At 44.3% G+C, this 19584-nt stretch overlaps 1 protein-coding gene across 7 annotated transcripts in view; it reads left to right on the forward strand.

Annotated features, from left to right (window-relative positions):
- Window positions 1-19584, forward strand: part of ARHGEF10L (Rho guanine nucleotide exchange factor 10 like) — a 104702-nt gene that overhangs the window by 79326 nt on the left and 5792 nt on the right. For 6 of the 7 annotated variants that reach the window (XM_033921433.1, XM_033921435.1, XM_033921436.1 and 3 more), the window contains 4 exons: window positions 882-1108; window positions 2319-2473; window positions 10332-10474; window positions 17829-18003. In XM_033921433.1, the coding sequence (XP_033777324.1) occupies window positions 882-1108; window positions 2319-2473; window positions 10332-10474; window positions 17829-18003 (700 nt within the window). Of the gene's footprint in view, window positions 1-881; window positions 1109-2318; window positions 2474-10331; window positions 10475-10601; window positions 10666-17828; window positions 18004-19584 lie in introns of those variants that run through there. The other variant, XM_033921439.1, reaches the window with a different exon arrangement.

Below are 19584 nucleotides of genomic sequence, written 5' to 3' on the forward strand. Positions count from 1 at the left end.
CGTCCTCCTCAATCTTTGCGCTTAGAAAATTCAAATTTGCTTAATATTCCAAGAGTAAGAATTTTGCAAAAATCAGAGATTAGGTCCCATTCTATCTCTTGTGCGACTCTCATTCTTTGGCCTAAATGTTTGGCCTGGAAATGCTGATTATGCTAATATTCTAACGGCAATGTATGAATAATTGCCCATATAGAATTCTCGCTTAGCGCAGGAATCCAGCATTTCAGGGCTCTGGACCAAACAGCCTCTGATGGAAGTCATTCAGCAACATCTTTCCCTTGCTACCGCCATCTTGGAAATGGCGATGCATTGACCCGCAGTGGTGAATCTATAGGGGTCAGTCTGCCAAATGAGGCAGTGCTTTCATACTGGATGCCATTTTCGTAGATGGTGGCGGTGAGGAAAGGATGCTGCTGGACACCTTCCAGGACCAGGTAAGAACCGGTCCAAGGTTAGTTCTGATCCAGGGCCTCCCTGGTATGGGGTTCCCTGGATCTGATAGGCCTGAGGGGGGTGGGGGTGGTATTCTGAGCCCACTAGGTCACCAGGGAATCTTAGCGAAGTGGGGGTGAGGAGGGTGCAGAGAGTCTGGCCAGCTTTCCCTTTTCTCGTTTAAAGTTTTTCTCTTCCTGTCAGTGTGTGAGCCAGTCCTTACTCATGCACTGACATGAAGGCAGACATTTCAAGCAGCAAACAGCTGCCTGTTACCATGGTGGTTCTAACACCACTCAGTAGAGGCACAGGAAGGGATCAAAGGAGAACCTGTCAGAAGTAGATTTTTAATGACATCACTTGTACGGATAGAGTGGCTGAAAATATATAATTTTTCTGCTTATCTACCAAATAAGAATGTCTAAAGTTAGACATGTTTGTGTTGGCAGGTTGGTGGAGGGCAGGATGGAGGAGCAGGACAGTTGCAGATATTCTCCTTAAATCACCCTGTGCCACGCACAGTGAAATCTGTCTTGCTGGATTCTCGAGTGATGTGCATTGAGCATATACCACAGAGAAGCAGTGCTGAGGAGGTAAAGGAAGAGGAATGCAGAGTCACAGCCGGTCCATTCTCTTCTGCAAGACCTGCTGTTTGTCTGGGCCTCCAAAATGGCAGGTATTCTCTAATTGCTCTAGTACTCGAGGGCTCCTCTGCTTTTATTTATTTATGTAAACACATGTATATACTATGTATCTTACATTTTCAGTGGTTTACAAAAACACAAGAAATAATAAAAGCAAAATAACAACAAGACAAGGAGAACACATCATAACAAATGAACACACATAGACAACATCATGGAAACATAATAGTGATAAAAATAAAGATAATTACTTCAGCCTAAAAATAATTTGTTCATAATGGCCAGTTTGAAGAACCAGACATTTCCACTTTGATCAAATACTGGCTAAAATTAATTATTTAGTATTCAGCCTGTGGCAGTTAAGGTTTTTTTAAATGCTAACCACCTTGGGCAGAATTAGATCTAGATGTTTAATGCCAGGCCTGAGCCCCACCCCATATCTGTAGCCCCCCCCCCCCTCCCCAGGCCTACCTTGATGTTCCCTGGTTGTCTATGGGGCAAACAGGCAGGAGCAGTGCTCATTCTTTCAAAACAGCAGTTGTGGCCTCTAGTGGCAGTCTCATGGTACTTTCTAGTCGTTTTGCTAGACTTTCTTTCTGCTGAGTATCCAAAGTTCAAAGGGGAGTGTTGGAAGTATGTTGTGAGTGGGCTTTGGGCGTGCTTAGCCCTTGGATGACTTGTGGTGATAATTGAACATTTTCCTAAGACCTCGAGGACACCATTTAGACGTCTGGAGTGAGATCTGTTTTAGAAGTTTCTAAATGCCACAAAGGTACCAAAATTGACCAGATGACCACCAGAGGGATTAAGCCATGCTCCCCTCACATTCTCCCAGTGGTCACTGACCCCCTCCCCACACACACCCCATTCCTGAATAAAACAGTACATACCTGTAGTGGCGTAGGAAGGGCAAGAGGCGCTCCCCCCTGCACCCTCTCTCTGTGCTCCCACTCCTTCCACGCCTCCCTGCTCCATCCCACCCCCCATTCCACACTTGCGCTCTACCTCCCCTCCTCCCCCCCCACACGTCTTGTGTACATTTTATCCACAAGAAAGCTTAGAAAATAGCCCCCCCCTGGGGGAGGAGGGAGGGGGTTTGTAAATACTCCAGGAAGACACTTTTTTACTTTTATGAAATAAGCATCCAAAACTAATCTTAACAGTGCACAAATTTACACTTTCTGGGAAAGGAATATCAACGTGTTTGACTATCGTCTACGTTTCTCCTCTTCCTTTTTGTAGTATCGTGGTATATGGAAGTGTTGACACAGGGACGCAGTGCTTGCAGACTTTTAAAACTCCCGGGTGCCAGCCTGTCCTCTGCCTGGGCCACAGTGCTCACTTCCTGTTTGCAGGGCTGCAGGATGGAGTTGTGGCTGGATGCAGCCAGAATCCCGGTAAGAGATGCTCTTTCTGCCTTCCTCCGACTCATCTTTTCTCATTCTGGAACTCCCTTTGCAGGAGAATTCATAACGGGATTTTCTAAGAGACTAGGTAAAAAGCTGATGGCTCCATAGTTCACATCCTAAGACCCAACCTGGAAACTCTCCTCCCAATGCTCATAAGGGTTTTCCATGGCTGCTTCCGATTTTCAGTATCCGTGTAATGCACACCAGAGAAACAAATTGTTTCCTGTGCATACTTTACTGGCAGGGTCTGAGCTGTCATAGTCTACCTTTTCTGTCAGTGCCTGAGCGCTGTTTGGCTGAAGCACTGACCGTAAAGGTCCCGACACACATTTAGAAAACCAAACATCACCTACATCCATGGCCCCTGTCCCCCTACCACCAAGCCCCACCCTCCTCCACCTGCCGGCAGGCTTGCCTCTTCAAAACAGCAGGCTTTCTTCTTTCCTGGGAGAGCAAGAGGCTGCTTTTTTTTGGGGGGGGGGGGCAGGCAGAAGGCAAAGCTGTGGTAGCGATTGCTCTTTCTGAGCAAATGCCAGGCACAGTTGCTCCCTCCCCCCTTTTACCGGTGATTCTCCGTAGAAAAAGCATGCATATAATTTGTGTGCTATTGTTCTGAGCACCACTAGTAAAGAAAATGTCACTCTTAACACAGTATTTTTTTTACCATCCTGCCCTAGGAGATCCCATTGCCTAAAAAGAGACCAGCAGGACATAATCTGCATTAATGAATGTTAGTAAGCAGGAACGTGGTAACGCCTTTTGGTAAATCCACATATTATTACAATATACAGCCGCCCTTCAGCCCCTGTGGAAAGTGTGGGCAGTTTCAGATGCCCAGCTTCCATGATAAAATGCTGCTTTACCTGCATACAAAGACTTTGGTTATTACTCTTTGCATCTAGGTATGTAATTTTGGGACTGGCTCAGCTCATTTGGACTAGACACTTCTCAACTCAGCCGAGGAGGGTCATTTGCAGACAGCCAGTTTTGGTGGGTAGATCACTGTTTACTCAGGCAAATGCTTTTGAAAATTGAAAAAAAGAATAAAAAATATTTATTAAAAAAAAAATTGATAACATGTGGAAGAGAAATGCTCAGTCCTTTCTCTGGTCACAGGATACACTATTCAATTCTGCTAGAGCTGCGGTTTCTCCTCTGTCCCCCGAGGATTATGTGGTCCTACTGGGAAGTCTTTGGGAAATGGGCATCTGTGAAGTTCCAGGAGGAAACACATTTCTCTTTCTCTTTTTAGGCATGTGAATGCATGCAGAATCTGAATAATGAAAAGCTAGGCACTTAATTGTAATCAATTTGAATGAAGAATATTCTCATATAACAGCCAGCTTCAGCAAGATGTTATCTCACTGATTTACCATACTTCATTCTGCATGACTTCACTATTTTAAGGTCCTCAGCGGGCCACCACACACTCAAACCATCTCATTGTGTGGGGCTTTATGCTCCCATTCGTCATTGGACCCATCTATATTTCATATGTGCATGTATCGCAAATATTAATTTTTTAGAAAATTTTTTGTATAAATACATATATGCTAAAAGTACTTAGCTTGTGGTTTCGACGCTAATCGGGAGGGTAGAAACATCAATCACCCAACATGTTTCGCCCATACAACTCAAGGGCTTTATCAAGGCTCCCTCTCCCGTTCATAACCATTTTCTCCCACCATCGCGTCTAAAGCCCCACACAATGAGATGGTTTGAGTGTGTGGTGGCCCGCTGAGGACCTTAAAATAGTGAAGTCATGCAGAATGAAGTATGGTAAATCAGTGAGATAACATCTTGCTGAAGCTGGCATCTTGGCGTTTCCAGTTCAGTTTTGGTCTCTGTATTTCTTTTTCTAATAAGTGGTTTCTTATCCTGTATGTTGTAAGGATTTATGTCATAGGAATGAGGGATCTGAGTGCTGGTATAGCATAGGAAGGGGTCGTGCCAAAGGAGGGGGAGGGGTTTCCAAATTAACATGGGTGGGCTAGAAATCCAAATCATACAGATTATAATTTGTAAACCAGTGATCACTAGACAGCAAAGGGTTGTGGTACTTGGTGATTCCCTTCTGTCGATCCAACACGACTTCCAGGGAGTTATGCTCTTTGCCTGGTATCAAGATTCGAGACTCCTCAAGCCTACTGGCCATTATCCCATGTTGCTTATCCATGCTGACACAAATGATACTGCTAGGTATCCCTCCAAATGTATCAAAAATGACATCATGGCTTTGGGAGAGAGTTTGAGGCAGGCAGATGAAATTCAGTGTGGACAAATGCAAAGTGATGCACATGGGGAGGAATAAGGGAAATCACAGTTGCCGGATGCTAGGGTCCACCTTGAGGGTCAGCGCTCAAGAAAAAGATCTGGGTGTCATCATGAACAATACTCTGAAATCTGCCGCACATTAGGCTCTGATTGGCCCAGGTTGTTTAAGGCCCCTCCCATAGGAGGGGCCTTAGGTATCTGGGCCAATCAGAGCCTTAGGCTCTTCCTCATCCGCAAATGTGGCACAACAAGGTTAGAGAATCACTGGAGGAGTGTGTGACACAGTGGTTGGATCTACAGCCTCAGCACCCTGGGGTTGTGGGTTCAAACCCCGCACTGCTCCTTGTGACCTTGGGCAAGTCACTCAGTCCTCCATAGTCCCAGGTACGTTAGATAGATTGTGAGCCCACCGGGACAGATAGGAAAAATCCTTGAGTACCTAATTGTAAAAACCACTTAGATAACCTTGATAGGCGATATATAAAATCCTAATAAACTTGGGCAATTATAGAGAATCACTTGGAGTGCTCATTTTAATATTAATGACCTCATTGTACTATGTTTGCATGGCTGTGTCAGAGACTGCTAGAAAACTCGGAAAAGACTACAGTAAGCTGTTTTAATAATCTACCGCTAAAACATATGTACACTAAACTGGCTGGAACCAGTTTAGCGAGCACATTAAAGGCAGATTTTAGTTTTGAGAATCTGCCCCTTAATCCTCTGTTGCCCCAGGTACAAAATAAGTACCTGTATATATTGTAATATATAAAATCACTTTGACTGTAACCTCAGAAAGACAGTATATTAAATCCTATCCCATCCCATCCCTATTATGACATCACTCAGTTGGTCTCTGTCTCCCTCTGCTGCTAGGAGGGTGCATTGGAAATAGTCTGGAGCTGGAATTCTCAACTCAGTCTTTGGGATACATCCAGCCAGTCAGGTTTTCAAGAACTCCATGATGAATATGCATATATTTGCATAGAATGAAAGTGGTATATGCAGATTTAACTTATGCAAAAACCTGACTAGCTAGGTGTGTCCCAAGGACTGAGTTGAGTACTCCAGGTGTGGAGAGATGAGGATGAGGAATTGGATGCTTGTGTTTGATTTTTAAGTCATCTGTTATTGAGTTGAATTCTTTGGCATTTGATCAGCTGATCTCTTTGGTCATCACAAGATAAGTTGTTGTGATGGTATAGAAGGAAAAACAAGGATTATTTCTGGAAAGATTTAGCCATTTTCTTTTGCCGTTTTGTCCAGCGGCTTTTCAAAACCCGGCACTTTGTCCGGGTTTTGAAAAGCAAATCGCGTCAAAAGGGGCATTCGCGCATGCGTGGATGTCCTCCTGACTGAGATGAGCAGGCTGAGGGGGCGGGGCTAGGGCATGGCATGGGCGTAACAGAGTGGAGATGGATGGAACTGGACGGGCCTGGAGGCGGGTCTAGGGGGTCCATAACCTGAGACTTGTGGATTTTATGAGGTGTTTTAGTTTTGTTTTGTTTTGTGTGGTTTATTTTGAATACTGAATTGCAAACCATTCAGACGTGTGATAATGGGCAAGTTTAAGTTTAATGAAAATGAAACATACTCAATAATAGATTCCTAAATAAACAGTGAGGGGGGGGGGATTCTTGGAGAAAATGGTTATTGAAAGCACTTTTTGGGAGAACTTATGAAGTTTGTAGCACTCGGATTACGTTAGTTATAAGGTGTCATTGAAATGCTTCATGTGACCTGGCTGAGTAAAGCTCCAGTACAGCACCAGTGCCCTTCCATTGCAAAAGGAAGCCAGTCCAGTCTGGAAGAAAACAAGTTTTATATTTTGTTCAAAGCAATGAACTTCCTGCTTTTCCCTCTGAAATGGTGGGGATCCTGAAGGGGCTATGGAGAAGTCTAATATACATTATGATGGGACATAACTTTCTAGAGATATTTATTTTGAATGTAAGTGGTCTTATGGCAGGGCAGAGCAGCTTTCATGCATCACAGGAAGCACGTTAAATATTTTGACCACAATGGGATTATCAAACATAATTTCTCAAAGCTAGATATAAAAAATCATGAAATTCCAAATGTTACCAAAAACGAGCGTGTAAAGCTTTTCCAGCCCACATGCAATTAAAGGAGAAAATTACAATTTCTGGAACGTTCTGTTGAATTGCATTTCTCCGTGGCTGGCGTCCTGCCTAGTCCCAGCTATGCAGCTGCTAATCATTCTGCTCCTGCAAAACATCCGCATGCAGCTGGGACATGCAAATAGAGTGGATGTCTCTTTTGATTAATATTATGCTTGCATCTGAAAATTGCATTGCTTATCTCAGTCACAATAAGCCTTTCATTAACCTTAAAAGTGTTCATAAATAAGCATATAGGTGAACATTCATCACAAAACCTGATTATGTCAATATCCCGCTGAAAATTATTTTTCAGCTGTTCTCTTTTGAGGCATGCTAATGCAAATTTGACATTGATTACATCTACACTTCATCAGTTTAGGAAGATTCAAAAAGATTCCCATCCCCACCGTTAACTCCAGCAGTGGTGTAGAAAGACTGTGTTTAACCTGGCATTTATTTTTAGCTGCTTCCCTGTCTTAGTTGCAGCAGAAGAGGCAGCTAGAGTGGCCCAAGGGTGCAGCGAGGGAGACGGACATTGGTGCTGGCGCTCCACAGCTGTGGCAGTGGGGATGGCGGCGTAAAGCTGCAGCTGGCAGCCCAGTTCTGGAAAGGAGATGGCAACGAATAAATAGAGAAAGCCTTTCCTTCTAATTAAGCTTCTGCAAAATGGGATATTCTGCTTTTGGCATTTCAGCTTGAGTAAACTATGTGCACTGATCTTTTTAATCTTCCATGGCGAAACACCAGACTTCATGTTGAATTTAATCAAAATACCAGCCAAAGACAAATACAACCTGATAAGCAACCATATGAATGAAATACAAAACTATTTACTCTACAACCTTCCCATACATGGTAGCAAAATGGTGGAATCCTTTACCAGCACAATTAAGGACACCCCCCCCCTCTTATCTATTTGGAAAATATCTTACTCCCCTCACAAACAACAGGCTAAATCACCTCTCCTATCTGGAAAGATGACTAAGCTCCCTACAAAGCGTGGAAAGTGACACCCATGCCAGAACCCGTAATATCAAGACTCCATCACAGATATAGCCAAACTTCTCTCCAAACCATATGCCATAAACACAACCAAGTTATCTATGTCATGAATCCTAATGAAATAATGGAATCCCTGGATATGGCCATGCTCTTTTAAATTGTAATCTGGGGCATGTTAGCGATGTAAATCACTGAATATTTACCAAACCCAAATGAGATGGGCAATATCTGTGCCCTGGTGGGCAAGAATGGGGTGAATTGGCAGAGCTTTGCCTATAGTCTGCTTACACCCTATGCTGTCTATCAAAATGTTTTGCCACGTATTGTAATGTAACAGACTATGCCACACTTTGATTGTAATTGGAATAATTCTTATGTTTGATTTAGTCTTGCTGTACGCCGCCTTGAGTGTAAATAAATAAATATTCTAGATAAGGATTGAGGTGCATTACCAGAGCTGTATATGGGGGTCTCAGGACTGAACTGGGTCAGACCAGTGCTCCATCTAGCCCAGTATCCTCAGTGGCCAATTCCAGGGGTGTTGCAGGGTTGGAATGAGGTGCTTTGGCAAAGCCATTTATGAGGGTCACAGCTGAGGTTTTGCACTGCTGGAGTGAGGTGCATTAGCAGAACAGTATGTTGCAACCGCGGGGCTGATGAGATGCAATGAACGAGGGGTTAAAGAAGGTCAGCGCTGGAATAACGGACGCTTCAAAGAACGTGGTTGCTGCCTGTTTCTCTTTTCTGGGTGCTTTCTTTACAAGTTGCTGAGCTCTCAGTAATGAGTGCATTGTAAAATCTCGCACACAGCTCTGATCCGCTTCTCATTTATTCATGTCACCTCTTCTCTTGGAAGCTGTTAGTGACTTTCACTCATTTCACTGCTGAGGTAAGCAGGGGATCTGGAACTGCACTTCAGGTGTTTGCAAACCTCCCAGGCAAGCTGGAACCTCTGCACATCTGGCCTCACATCTGTCTTGAGGCACATAAAAATGTTTGATGTTTCACCATGGTCTGCAGTAACATGCATTTGTATCCGAAAACATCTGTACAATAGACGGTTTCTGCTGAGGAAATAGCGAAGATGGGGGGCTGCAGGGCAGAACTTAACAGCACTTACAAAGTTGTACAGAGCAGGACTGAGCTGTATGTGGGTGGTTTCACTGAATGCTGGAATAGCAGGGAATCGGCGAGAGCACAGAAATGTGTGTGTGGTGAATATAAGAGAAGGAGATAAAAGGCGTAGACCAGGGGTAGGGAATTCCAGTCAGGTTTTCAGGATTTCCCCAATGAATATGCATTGAAAGCAGTGCATGCAAATAGATCTCATGCATATTCATTGGGGAAATCCTGAAAACCTGACTGGAATACGGCTCTCGAGAACCGGAGTTCCCTACCCCTGGCATAGACGAAGGGTGGGGGTTTTCTTCTGGGTTTATCTTCATTGTAGAACGTGTAGATCACGCTCTCACTTCTATAGGGCTCCATTGTCCCCCCCTCCCTTAGCTTCATTCCGTGTCCTCTTGTCCGTGTCAAATCAGACAATGTAAATAATTTTTTCTGCTTTATTTTGTCGATTCCTTTCAGTATTTTGAAGGTCTCGATCATATCCACTCACAGTCTCCTTTTCTCAAGGGAGAACAATCCCAGTCTCTTAAGTCGATCCTTGTATTCCAGTTTCTCCATACCTTTTACTAGTTTTGCTGCTCGTCTCTGCACCCTCTCCAGCAGTTTTATATCCTTCTTTAGGCTTAACAGAGGCTAAGGCCGCCTTTGTCTGTTAAATGCTGACTTTTACATCGATACTCCCAGGTTCTGGCAGAAACCGCTCTCTTTGTATTGGAATAGAGTTACAAGAGGAGTGTTTGTTCTTGAGTTACAAGGCCTGTGATAGAAACAGGCCTGGGTTTAACACTGGTGCTTTTCTTCTACTCTGTCTGTGCTATGTGCTTCCTTACGCTATTACATGCGTGTACAAACTTTATTTAAAAAAAAAAAATAGGTACGTGCACATGACTAAAAGGATTTGTGGGTCAATGGACTTGATTGATGTTCAAAAAAAGGAAGACAGTAAAGCATGATTCCTGTTGAGATGCTTTTTATTGTACTGCGATTAATGGCTTTCTCTAACACTTAACTACTATATTTGAAAGATATATATTTGTGTGTACACTTAGTAATGTTTTTGTCAAAGTTTTTTTTAAAACAATTAGAGTGGTTTTCAGTGATGCATCATCTATCTCAAGATTGTGAGAAACACATCCTGGTTAACAACGTTTGTCATCTGTTTTAACCTCCCCTACATTCTCTTGCCCAGAGGGAGAATTTCCTTCGGACGCTAAAATCCTCTTCCACCTCTCCGATATGGAGAACACCACTTCAAGATGGAAGATCATGAAGCCCAAGTCCAATAAGCCACTTCTGATAGGATTCTCTCCTTGTTGCAGGGGGACTGTGGGACTCTGAGACCCATCTGAGTACAAAGGTGGGAACTGGGCCAGTCCGGACTCTGCTGGTGCTAGATGATTGTGTCTGGGCCAGCTCTGGTAACAAGATGACAGTGCTGGATTCCACGAATCTCAAACCCCAGGTACTGTCCCCATTTCCTTTCTTATGTCAGTGTTATGTATGTTTTCAATAGCACTAGGAGATGTACCCAGTACTATATATTTAAATAATAATAATAGCTTTATTTATATCCCATCATACCTTTTCAGTTCAAGACGGTATACAGCAGTGGATGGTTACAAAGTGGGATTGTGGGAACAGGTATCGAAATAGGTAAGAGGGTTAGGGAGTAGAGGGAAAGGGAGAGAGAGGTGGATGCAGAGGGGAGAGGAAAGGGGGAGAGAAGGGGGAGCAAAATCCATAAAGATTGAGGAGCTACAGAATGAATGCAGGTGGTTTGTGAGAAAGAAGGTTGAACTGTCTTTGGAAGTGGATTTTGAGCCAATGTAGGGAATAATTTATGAAGCTTATTCCATGGAAAAGGGCTCTTATAAACCTGTATGTGTATACACGTGGAGAATACTGTATATACTCAAATATAAGTCGATCTGAGCATAAGACAAGGTACCTTTTTACCCCCCCCCCCCCAAAAGAAAGAAAAAAGGTTGACTTAAATATAAGATGGTGGGGGGGGGGGTAAAGGTTATATTCATGTGCCCTGCCAGGAACTGTGCTCTGCCCCCTCTCACTCCCTCCCCTGCCAGGCTCTGCACCTATCCCCGCTCCTTCCCTGCCCTGACAGGCTCTCCACCCTGTCCCTCCTCCCTCCCTGCCAGGTTCTCCACCCTGTCAGATCTGAATATAGCCCCCTCCCTGCCTTGTACCCTGTACCCCCTTTCTCCTGATGTCCTGTAGGCCTCCACCGGGTCTGCCGTATGACCTGGTGGGCCTGAACAGGAGGGATCCCTCCTGTCCCAGCCAACTCTGCCAATTGTTTTTCCTCACTCTTACCTCCCTCCGTGTACCTTTTTGAATCCCTGGTGGTCCAGCAGTGTACCAGGCATGAGCGAGCTTTCTTCATTCCTGCCCCACACTGAGCCACTCACTAAATGGCTGCCACAAATTCTCATGAGTCCCACGAGAACTCGTGGCAGCCATTCAGCGAGCGGCTTAGCGCCAGGCAGGAGCGAGGAAAGCTCTCTCATGCCTGGTATACCACTGGGCTGCGAGAACTCAAGGCAGCCATTAAGGGAGGGGCTAAACATGGGGCAGGAGTGAGTTTTTTAAAAGAATATATTTAGTTATTTACTTTTTGTTTTTTCTACCTCAAAATCTTCTTTTTCTTTTTTTTTTCTTTATTTCCCCCACCCAGTTGTGTTAACCTTTTATGTTTCTATCCTATAATTATTAAAAACATAAGAATTGCCACTGCTGGGTCAGACCAGTGGTCCATCATGCTCAGCAGTCCGCTTCTGCAGCGGCCCCCAGGTCAAAGACAAGCGCCCTACCAAAGCCTTACGTGCATACGTTTCGGTTCAGCAGGAACTTGTCCAACTTTGTCTTGAATCCCTGGATGGTGTTTTCCTGTCTAACAGCCTCCGGAAGTGCGTTCCAGTTTTCTACCACCCTCTGGGTGAAGAAGAACTTCCTTACATTTGTACGGAATCTATCCCCTTTTAACTTTAGAGAGTTCTTCCCTTTACTCCTTCACGTTTTTTGTGCGTTTTCCCCCAGGGATTGCCTTTCCATGTACCTGTTAATCTGTAATTGTTATATTTGTGTTGTTTTTACCTGTTTTACCTATTTTTAAAATATATTTGTAATTCGCCTAGAAATTCTTTGATAGACGAATATATCAAATTTTAATAAAAGTTGAAATTTGAAAGTTCGCTCCTGCCCGGTACACTGCTGGACCACCAGGGATTCAAAAAGGTACACGTGGGAAGGTGGGAAGGAGGTAAAAAAATTTGGCAGAGTCATCCAATCTAAAATTTGGTTTTATATAATGATTCACCCCTACAATAGGGTTCGACTCGGTTAACAATTATTCACAATACAGAGTGAATTGAGCAAGACCTCGGTATATTTAATAATTAGTTTAAAGTAGGGGAATCTGTCAGGAATTTCTGAAATCGGTATGTCCGGGGGGGGGGGGGGGGCAGGTGGGCGAAGACCCGAATATAAGCCGAGACCCCCATTTTTGGGTGATTTTTATGCCCTCCCCCCAAATCTCAGTTTATATTCGAGGATATACGGTATGTGCTTTTACAAAGATCATGCAGAGGAATTTCCAGAGGTGTGATTTAGTTGGTAGCAGGAATGGGGTTGGATGTACATGCGTATTTATCAAGTAAAAATATCAGATCATCAGAAAATCCTTACTGGGTCAGACCAATGGTCCATCTAGCCCCGTATCCCTTCTACAGTACCTGGTAAAACCCCAAATATTAGCAACATTGCATACACACAGAGAACATCCACATTTATGCATGGTTGCCTCCATTACAAAGGCACATCATCTCTGAAGATGCTTTTTAAAATGGCAGAGGCACTGGAACTAGGTCACAGAGTTACATTTTGAATACATCATGGTGGAAAGAGGGGGCTCACTACAGACCCTAGAGTATGAGGTTCCTGCAGTCCAGTCTGGAGATGATGAAAGTGGAAAAGGATTTTGCTAGAGTATTCAGCAAAGAAAGAATATATTTTGGTCTAGGGAATGTTTTGACATAAGAACATAAGCAGTGCCTCTGCTGGGTCAGACCAGAGGTCCATCATGCCCAGCAGTCCGCTCACATGGCGGCCCATCAGGTCCAGGACCTGTATAGTAATCCTCTATCTATATCCTTCTATCCCTTTTTCCTTCAGGAAATCATCTAATCCCTTCTTGACCCCGATACCGTACACTGTCCTATCACACCCTCTGGAAGCGTATTCCAGGTGTCCACCACCCTTTGGGTGAAGAAGAACTTCCTAGCATTGGTTCTGAATCTGTCCCCTTTTAATTTTTCCGAATGCCCTCTTGTTCTTGTAGTTTTTGAACGTTTGAAGAATCTGTCCTTCTCCACTTTCTCCATGCCCTTCATGATCTTGTAAGTCTGTATCATGTCCCCTTTAAGTCTCTGCTTTTTCAGGGAAAAGAGCCCCAGTTTCTCTAGTCTTTCAACATATGAAAGGCTTTCCATACCTTTTATCAATCGCGTCACTCTTTTCTGAACCCTCTCGAGTATCGCCATATCCTTCTTAAGGTACGGAGACCAATATTGGATGCAGTACTCCAGATGCGGGTGCACCATCACCCGATACAACGGCAGGATGACTTCTTTCATTCTGGTTGTAATACCTTTCTTGATAATATCTAGCATTCTATTCGCCTTCTTAGAAGCCGCCGCGCACTGTGCCAACGGCTTCATTGTCTTGTCCACTATTACCCCCAAGTCCTTTTCTAGGGTATTTTCACCCATTACCAGCCCTCCCATCATATAGCTGTACTTCGGGTTTCTGTTCCCTACATGTCTCTGTCTCTCTGCTGTGTCTTGTTATGATGCCATTTTCCAGCTGTGCTGTAAGAACAAACTCGGCAGATGTGACTATAGATTCTTGAAGTCTCATCTTCTTATAACTGCCATTATATTTTCTTACTCAGGCTGAATCGGTCCCTTATTGCTTCGCGCCTCCATCTAAGGAAAAAGGATGTTAGTGGGTGGGATTTCCTTCCCGTCTTCTAGAAAACAGGCTGTCTGGCAGTATTTGCATGTCTATATAGATGTGGGTTCATAGGAAGCACCAACAGTGCTGCAGCCTCAGTACTCTGAGGTTGTAGGTTCAAAACCCCACGCTGCTCCTTGTGACCCTGGGCAAGTCACTTAATCCCCCCCATTGCCCCAGGTACATTAGATAGATTGTGAGCGCACTGGGACAGACAGGGAGAAATACTTGAGTACCTGAATAAATTCATGTAAACCAGTATAGAAAATTGAATAAATAAGTATGAAACCATTCAAAGAAGAACAAGAATCACTTATACATTTCTAAGAACATCAGATATTCATGTAGATGAGTCATAAGTACTAATCCCCACATAATACTAACAGTTAAATGGGAAGACCCTTGTGTCTCCATATTCAACTTGTACTCCTATATACCCCAAGTATGAAGCAGCAATGAAACTGGACTAGAGGATGCCGGAAGTTCTGGAAGGATCTGTTATGCCTGACTTTGCCCAACTCCTCACACTGCCTGCAGCCTTGGGGCTTTCCATTGCCTCTCCGTCTCTGGAATCCTGTCTTTTGTCAGGGAGGGTCATCCACTTCAGCCCCTCTACCGCTGTTTAGTAAAACGCAGCGTTCTGATTTCCAAATCATTTATAAATATGTTAAATAGTACCAGTCCCAGTACAGATTCCTTCGGCACTCCATTATTCACCCTTCTCCGTTGAGAAAAATGGCCATTTAACCCTTCCCTCTGTTTTCTGTCTGATAACCAATTCATAGGAGGCAAGTCTCTTTCATCTGGAATGAGGGGGAAGAGGATGAAGGGAGTAATCTAAGGAAATACTTTTTATGGAAAGGTTCTGAATTAATGGAATGGTCTCCCAGTGCAGATCAAGGAGACAAAGATCAAGAAAGCCCAGAGGATCTCCAAGAGAGAGGAAGGCATAGTACAGATTGATAGGTGGTAGTGATAGAGTCTATGGCCTTAATCGAATTTCTATCTGGTCCATATTCAACCTTCAGTGGTGCTGAATTAGACATGGAAACTAAATCCAGTTACCAGCTCATTGGAAGTTAGCTGGGTCCTGCCGATAGGAGGGAGTACTGGTACTCAGGAATACTAGCTCGATATATTTTGGATAGAATACTGGTTTTCAGAAAACTAGCCAGGTATAGTTAGGAGGGATTTTTTTTATTGTGGTCATAGTGGATCTTCCCAACTGTCTCCAGATCGACTGACATTCAGCAGGTAGCTCCACAGTGGCCAGAAATGTCACCCGATATTCAGGGCAGGATTAATTCGTCGAGGGCCCCTAGGCACACAAGTACACTGGGATCCCTGCCCCGCCCCACCCTACTCCACCAGGAAACAGGAAGCTGCGTCAGAGGGAAGCTTTGGTCAAGCAGCACCGCTTGTACAATTACAGTTCCCGTTGCCTTTCTTACCCGCGTTGCTTGCTTGTCTTACTTTCCATCGATAGGGGGGTGGGGCCTCTGTTGCCAATCGGGAAGGGGGGGCCACATTGCCGATCGATGCTGGAGGGGCCCATCGCTGTTTGGAAAAAACAATGTTGATGCCTTCCTTCATCAGGCCCCCCTTACCATTTTGGGCCTTAGGCACGTGCCTACTTGGCCTATTGGTTAATTCTGCCCTGCCTATATTATGTTCTTTCCCAGTCAGTGCTGTTTAGCCAAGTAACAGCCTTTCCTGTTTAGTTAATAGCACTGAATCTCAACCCTGAAATTTCTCTCCCCTCTTCCTGCATCCACTGTATTTGTTGATGTGCAGGTGACAGTTCAAGTGTGGGGTTCGGAGTCCTGCCTGGGAAGCTGCTTTCCTGCATTCAGGCCCATCTCTGCCTTGCTTCAGCACCGAGAGGATTTTGATTTTTTCCTGGATCTGCAGTCTGACATTTGCATAAACCATCAAAAACAATTTGCATGTGGAAAAAAACAAAGCCCTAAATTACTTTGCAGGCAGGGATGAGGAAACTGATGCAATATTTAGAAGTGACTGTGAATTGGTTTGTCTTGAGACCCAGAACATTTCTCTCCTTAGAGGCAGTTCAAGGTCACAGAAGGACAATCTGATTAGCTATTGCCTTTCAACTCACTTGGCCTGGCTCAGAGAAACAGGTGATCTATTGCAGTGGTTCCCAACCCTGTCCTGGAGGAACACCAGGCCAATTGGGTTTTCAGGCTAGCCCTAATGAATATGCATGAAGCAAATTTGCATGCCTATTACTTCCATCATATGCAAATCTCTCTCATGCATATTCATTAGGGCTAGCCTGAAAACCCGATTGGCCTGGTGTTCCTCCAGGACAGGGTTGGGAATCACTGATCTATTGGATTCTAAATTCACAGCAAGGAATGAATTTTCTTTCTGGTTGTTGTAACCTGTATAACTTCTCTTCATGAGGGAAATGTTATACTCCCCAAACCATTCTCTGAATCAATTCTACTTCTGTATCTTTCATTTATTTATACAAGCCTTATATATTCTCTACAGATTAATTAAAACAATCGAAGCGCTTTGTGGATTAAATCACCATTCAAAACCCCCCTTAATAAAATGTTTAACATTTCCCGACTACAAGTGATTTACCTAATTCCTGATCTAACCCCTTATTAATATCACATAAAAAAGCAAAATGAGCTCTCCACATCTTTCCCAATATAACCACATCCCCCCCCTCCTGGCGCTGTGCATGTTATTTCTCTCCTAGTTGTAGAATACAGTCAGTTAAGCGCATAATATCATTCATCGGCCTTAACGAGCACTCACGCGTGTAACAGACTTTCGCCCCTGTTCTGTAAACTAAGGCCTAGATGCACAAAAGTCAGTCTGTATTACCAACTGGATTGCTGTTGGCCAATTCGCTGGCTGATTCCCCAACAGCAATCGATGCACTAACAAGTTTGCATGCAAACATGACCGATTCAGTCACTCAGTGAGCGATTGACACATGCGCAAAGCTCTAACAGCAATGAAAGTGAAAGCAGCCCCTGTCACTGCTGTTAGGGCTTCTGTTTTGTTTGGTTTTTAATGGCACAGATGTTGTGCATGTGTTAAACACAATCTGTCCCATTTTAAAAAAAGCCCCCCCATGCCGTACCCTCCCACCCTGCTCTGGCACCCCAAGCCACCGTCTACTCCCTCCCCAATCCCCTCAAAAAGGCAGGAGGGATGTCCGCTCCCTCCTGCTATGAAGGAACTCCCTCCCCCCCAAAAAAAAGAAAGGCAGGAGGGCTGCACACTCCCTCGTACTTCCGGAGGCCCCCCTGCCCTGTACCTCTTATAAGTTGAGAGCAGGAGGTACTGAGAACACCTCCTGGTCCTCCAGGAGGCTTGTGCAAATGTATTGTTTTGTTTATGCATCAGGGCAGCAGTCTGAGATACACATACATGGTGCTCCGGTTCCTCCTCCTTGCTGTAGCCTGCAATCTTCTGGCTGCCAGCAGCTTCAGTGAGATAAACTTGTTGCCTTCAGTGGCCCGGAAGCTTTCCCTCTGCAGCTTCCTGCCTCTGCGGGGACAGGAAGTTGAAGCAGAGAGAAAGCTCCTAGGGCCGCCGGAGGCAGCGTGTTCAGCTCACTGACGCTGCTGGTGGCCTGAAGATTACAAGCAGCAGCCACAGCCTGCAGGGAAGAGAAGAGAGAGAGGGGTTAAGGAGAAAGCTGCCAAATTGGGGGAGGGAGAGGGAGAGGAAGGGAGTGTTATCTTATTTATCATGTGGGAATCTGTTCTGGTCTCACTGACCTGCTGTCTTTTTCCTGTTAGCACTGCTTTGAGGCTCACCAGGATGAGGAGGTGTGTGTGATGCACATGGCAAAGGCAGGGGGTGGCGTCTGGATGGCGTATTCTGCGGGCTCATCCATCAGATTGTTTCACACAGAAACACTGGAACTCCTGCAGGAAATCAACATTGCAACTCGCTCCACGTTGCTTATGCCAGGTAAGGGATAAAGTCGCTTCACACTTCTTAAGCCAGGTAAGAGAAATGTGCCCTCTAAGCTGCGCGGTTGTGTGGCTCTGCACTATTCCTTTAGCTGTCATGCAGCTGGGGCACTGGGCCCATCCTCACCTCCCTCCTGCTGCCACTGCTGCTGTTTTTAGTTCAAATTCAAGTTCAATTTATTTGATATGCCACAAATATAAAACCAAGGTAAATCTAAGCGGTTTACAATAGAATATAATAAAATGGAGGTAGGGAACAGAAATTGGACAAAAACACGAAGTTCCAACAAACAGTCACACAATTAAGAAAACATGAGGAGAGGAAGGAATCAGTAGGTTACAATGAAAGCAAATGGTTAGGGGAAAGGAGAGAAATGAACAATTTGGTGGGGAAGGAATCATATTTTATTACTGCCCATACAAGATGAGATGAAGGAAGGAGAGCCAGAAAAAGCTTTTGCAGAAAAAAAAAGATTAAGAGCAGAAGGCCAAGGAAAAATAATATGCCTTCAATTGCAGCTTGAATGTCGTAAATGAGTTTTCAGAATGGAGGTAATGGGGCAAAGAGTTCCAGAGAGTGGGAGCCATGACAGAGAATGAAGCGTTCCAAATGAGAGGACGACTAATAACTCAAGGCTCTTTGTGGCGATTATGGGACTAGGAGACTAAATAAAAACGAGGGAAGACCGCTTGATAGTATTGAAATAGAATGCAAAAGGACACCGGAAGGATATGTTCTGATTTTAGAAGTGGTGTGACGTGATCAAACTTTGAACAGTGGTGAAGAAGTCTAACCGCAGTGTTCTGAACTAATTGTAATCAATGTAATTGATATTTCGGGAGACCAACAATGATGGAATTGCAGTAATCGAGTTTGGACAGGACGAGGGAATGTATCAGAATACGGAGTGAGCTTTGTTGAAGAAATGAGCAAATGGATCGAATTTGACAGAGAGCATAGAAAGATGAAAGCTTAAGTTATTGTCAATTATAACGCCTAAGATTTTGGTCTTTCATGAGAGTTTTAAAGGAACTCCTTTCATAGTGAAACTGAAAGCGTGTTCTGGTGAATTTCTTGAGGAAAAGAGCAACACTGCAGTTTTCTGAGAATTAACCTTGAGTTTATTTACTGTAAGCCAATCTGCAAGAGTATCTTATTTTGCAGAAATGGATGAGTAGGATATGAGAGAATGAGTATCTAGACCAGCAGCAGCAGTGGCAAAACAAGCTATACTCAACATGGGGCCAGAATCTCCATTTGCATGGCTGCCAGGAAGTGATGTTGGAGGAGGTGGGACTGTCGGCAGTGGAGGGGAGATGAGGGACAGGGAACAAGAAAGAAGACAAACGCTGGATTTGGAGGTGAAAAAGAAAAGGGGCAGAGGCTGTATGGATGGAGGAAGAGAGGAGTGAAGGAGAACAGGTTGAATGCTAAGGAGGAGAGGAGGGCAGAGAGAGAGGAGCAGATGGAGGATGGATGTTCTAAAGTTTGCCGACATTGAATTTTAATCTTCTTGCAATGCTGTCTATTATGGTATTGTTTGTATTGTGCTGACATAATTCTATTATACGCATACGA

This window comes from Geotrypetes seraphini, chromosome 15 (genome assembly GCF_902459505.1).
Source record: "Geotrypetes seraphini chromosome 15, aGeoSer1.1, whole genome shotgun sequence".
In the NCBI taxonomy this organism is placed as follows: domain Eukaryota; kingdom Metazoa; phylum Chordata; class Amphibia; order Gymnophiona; family Dermophiidae; genus Geotrypetes; species Geotrypetes seraphini.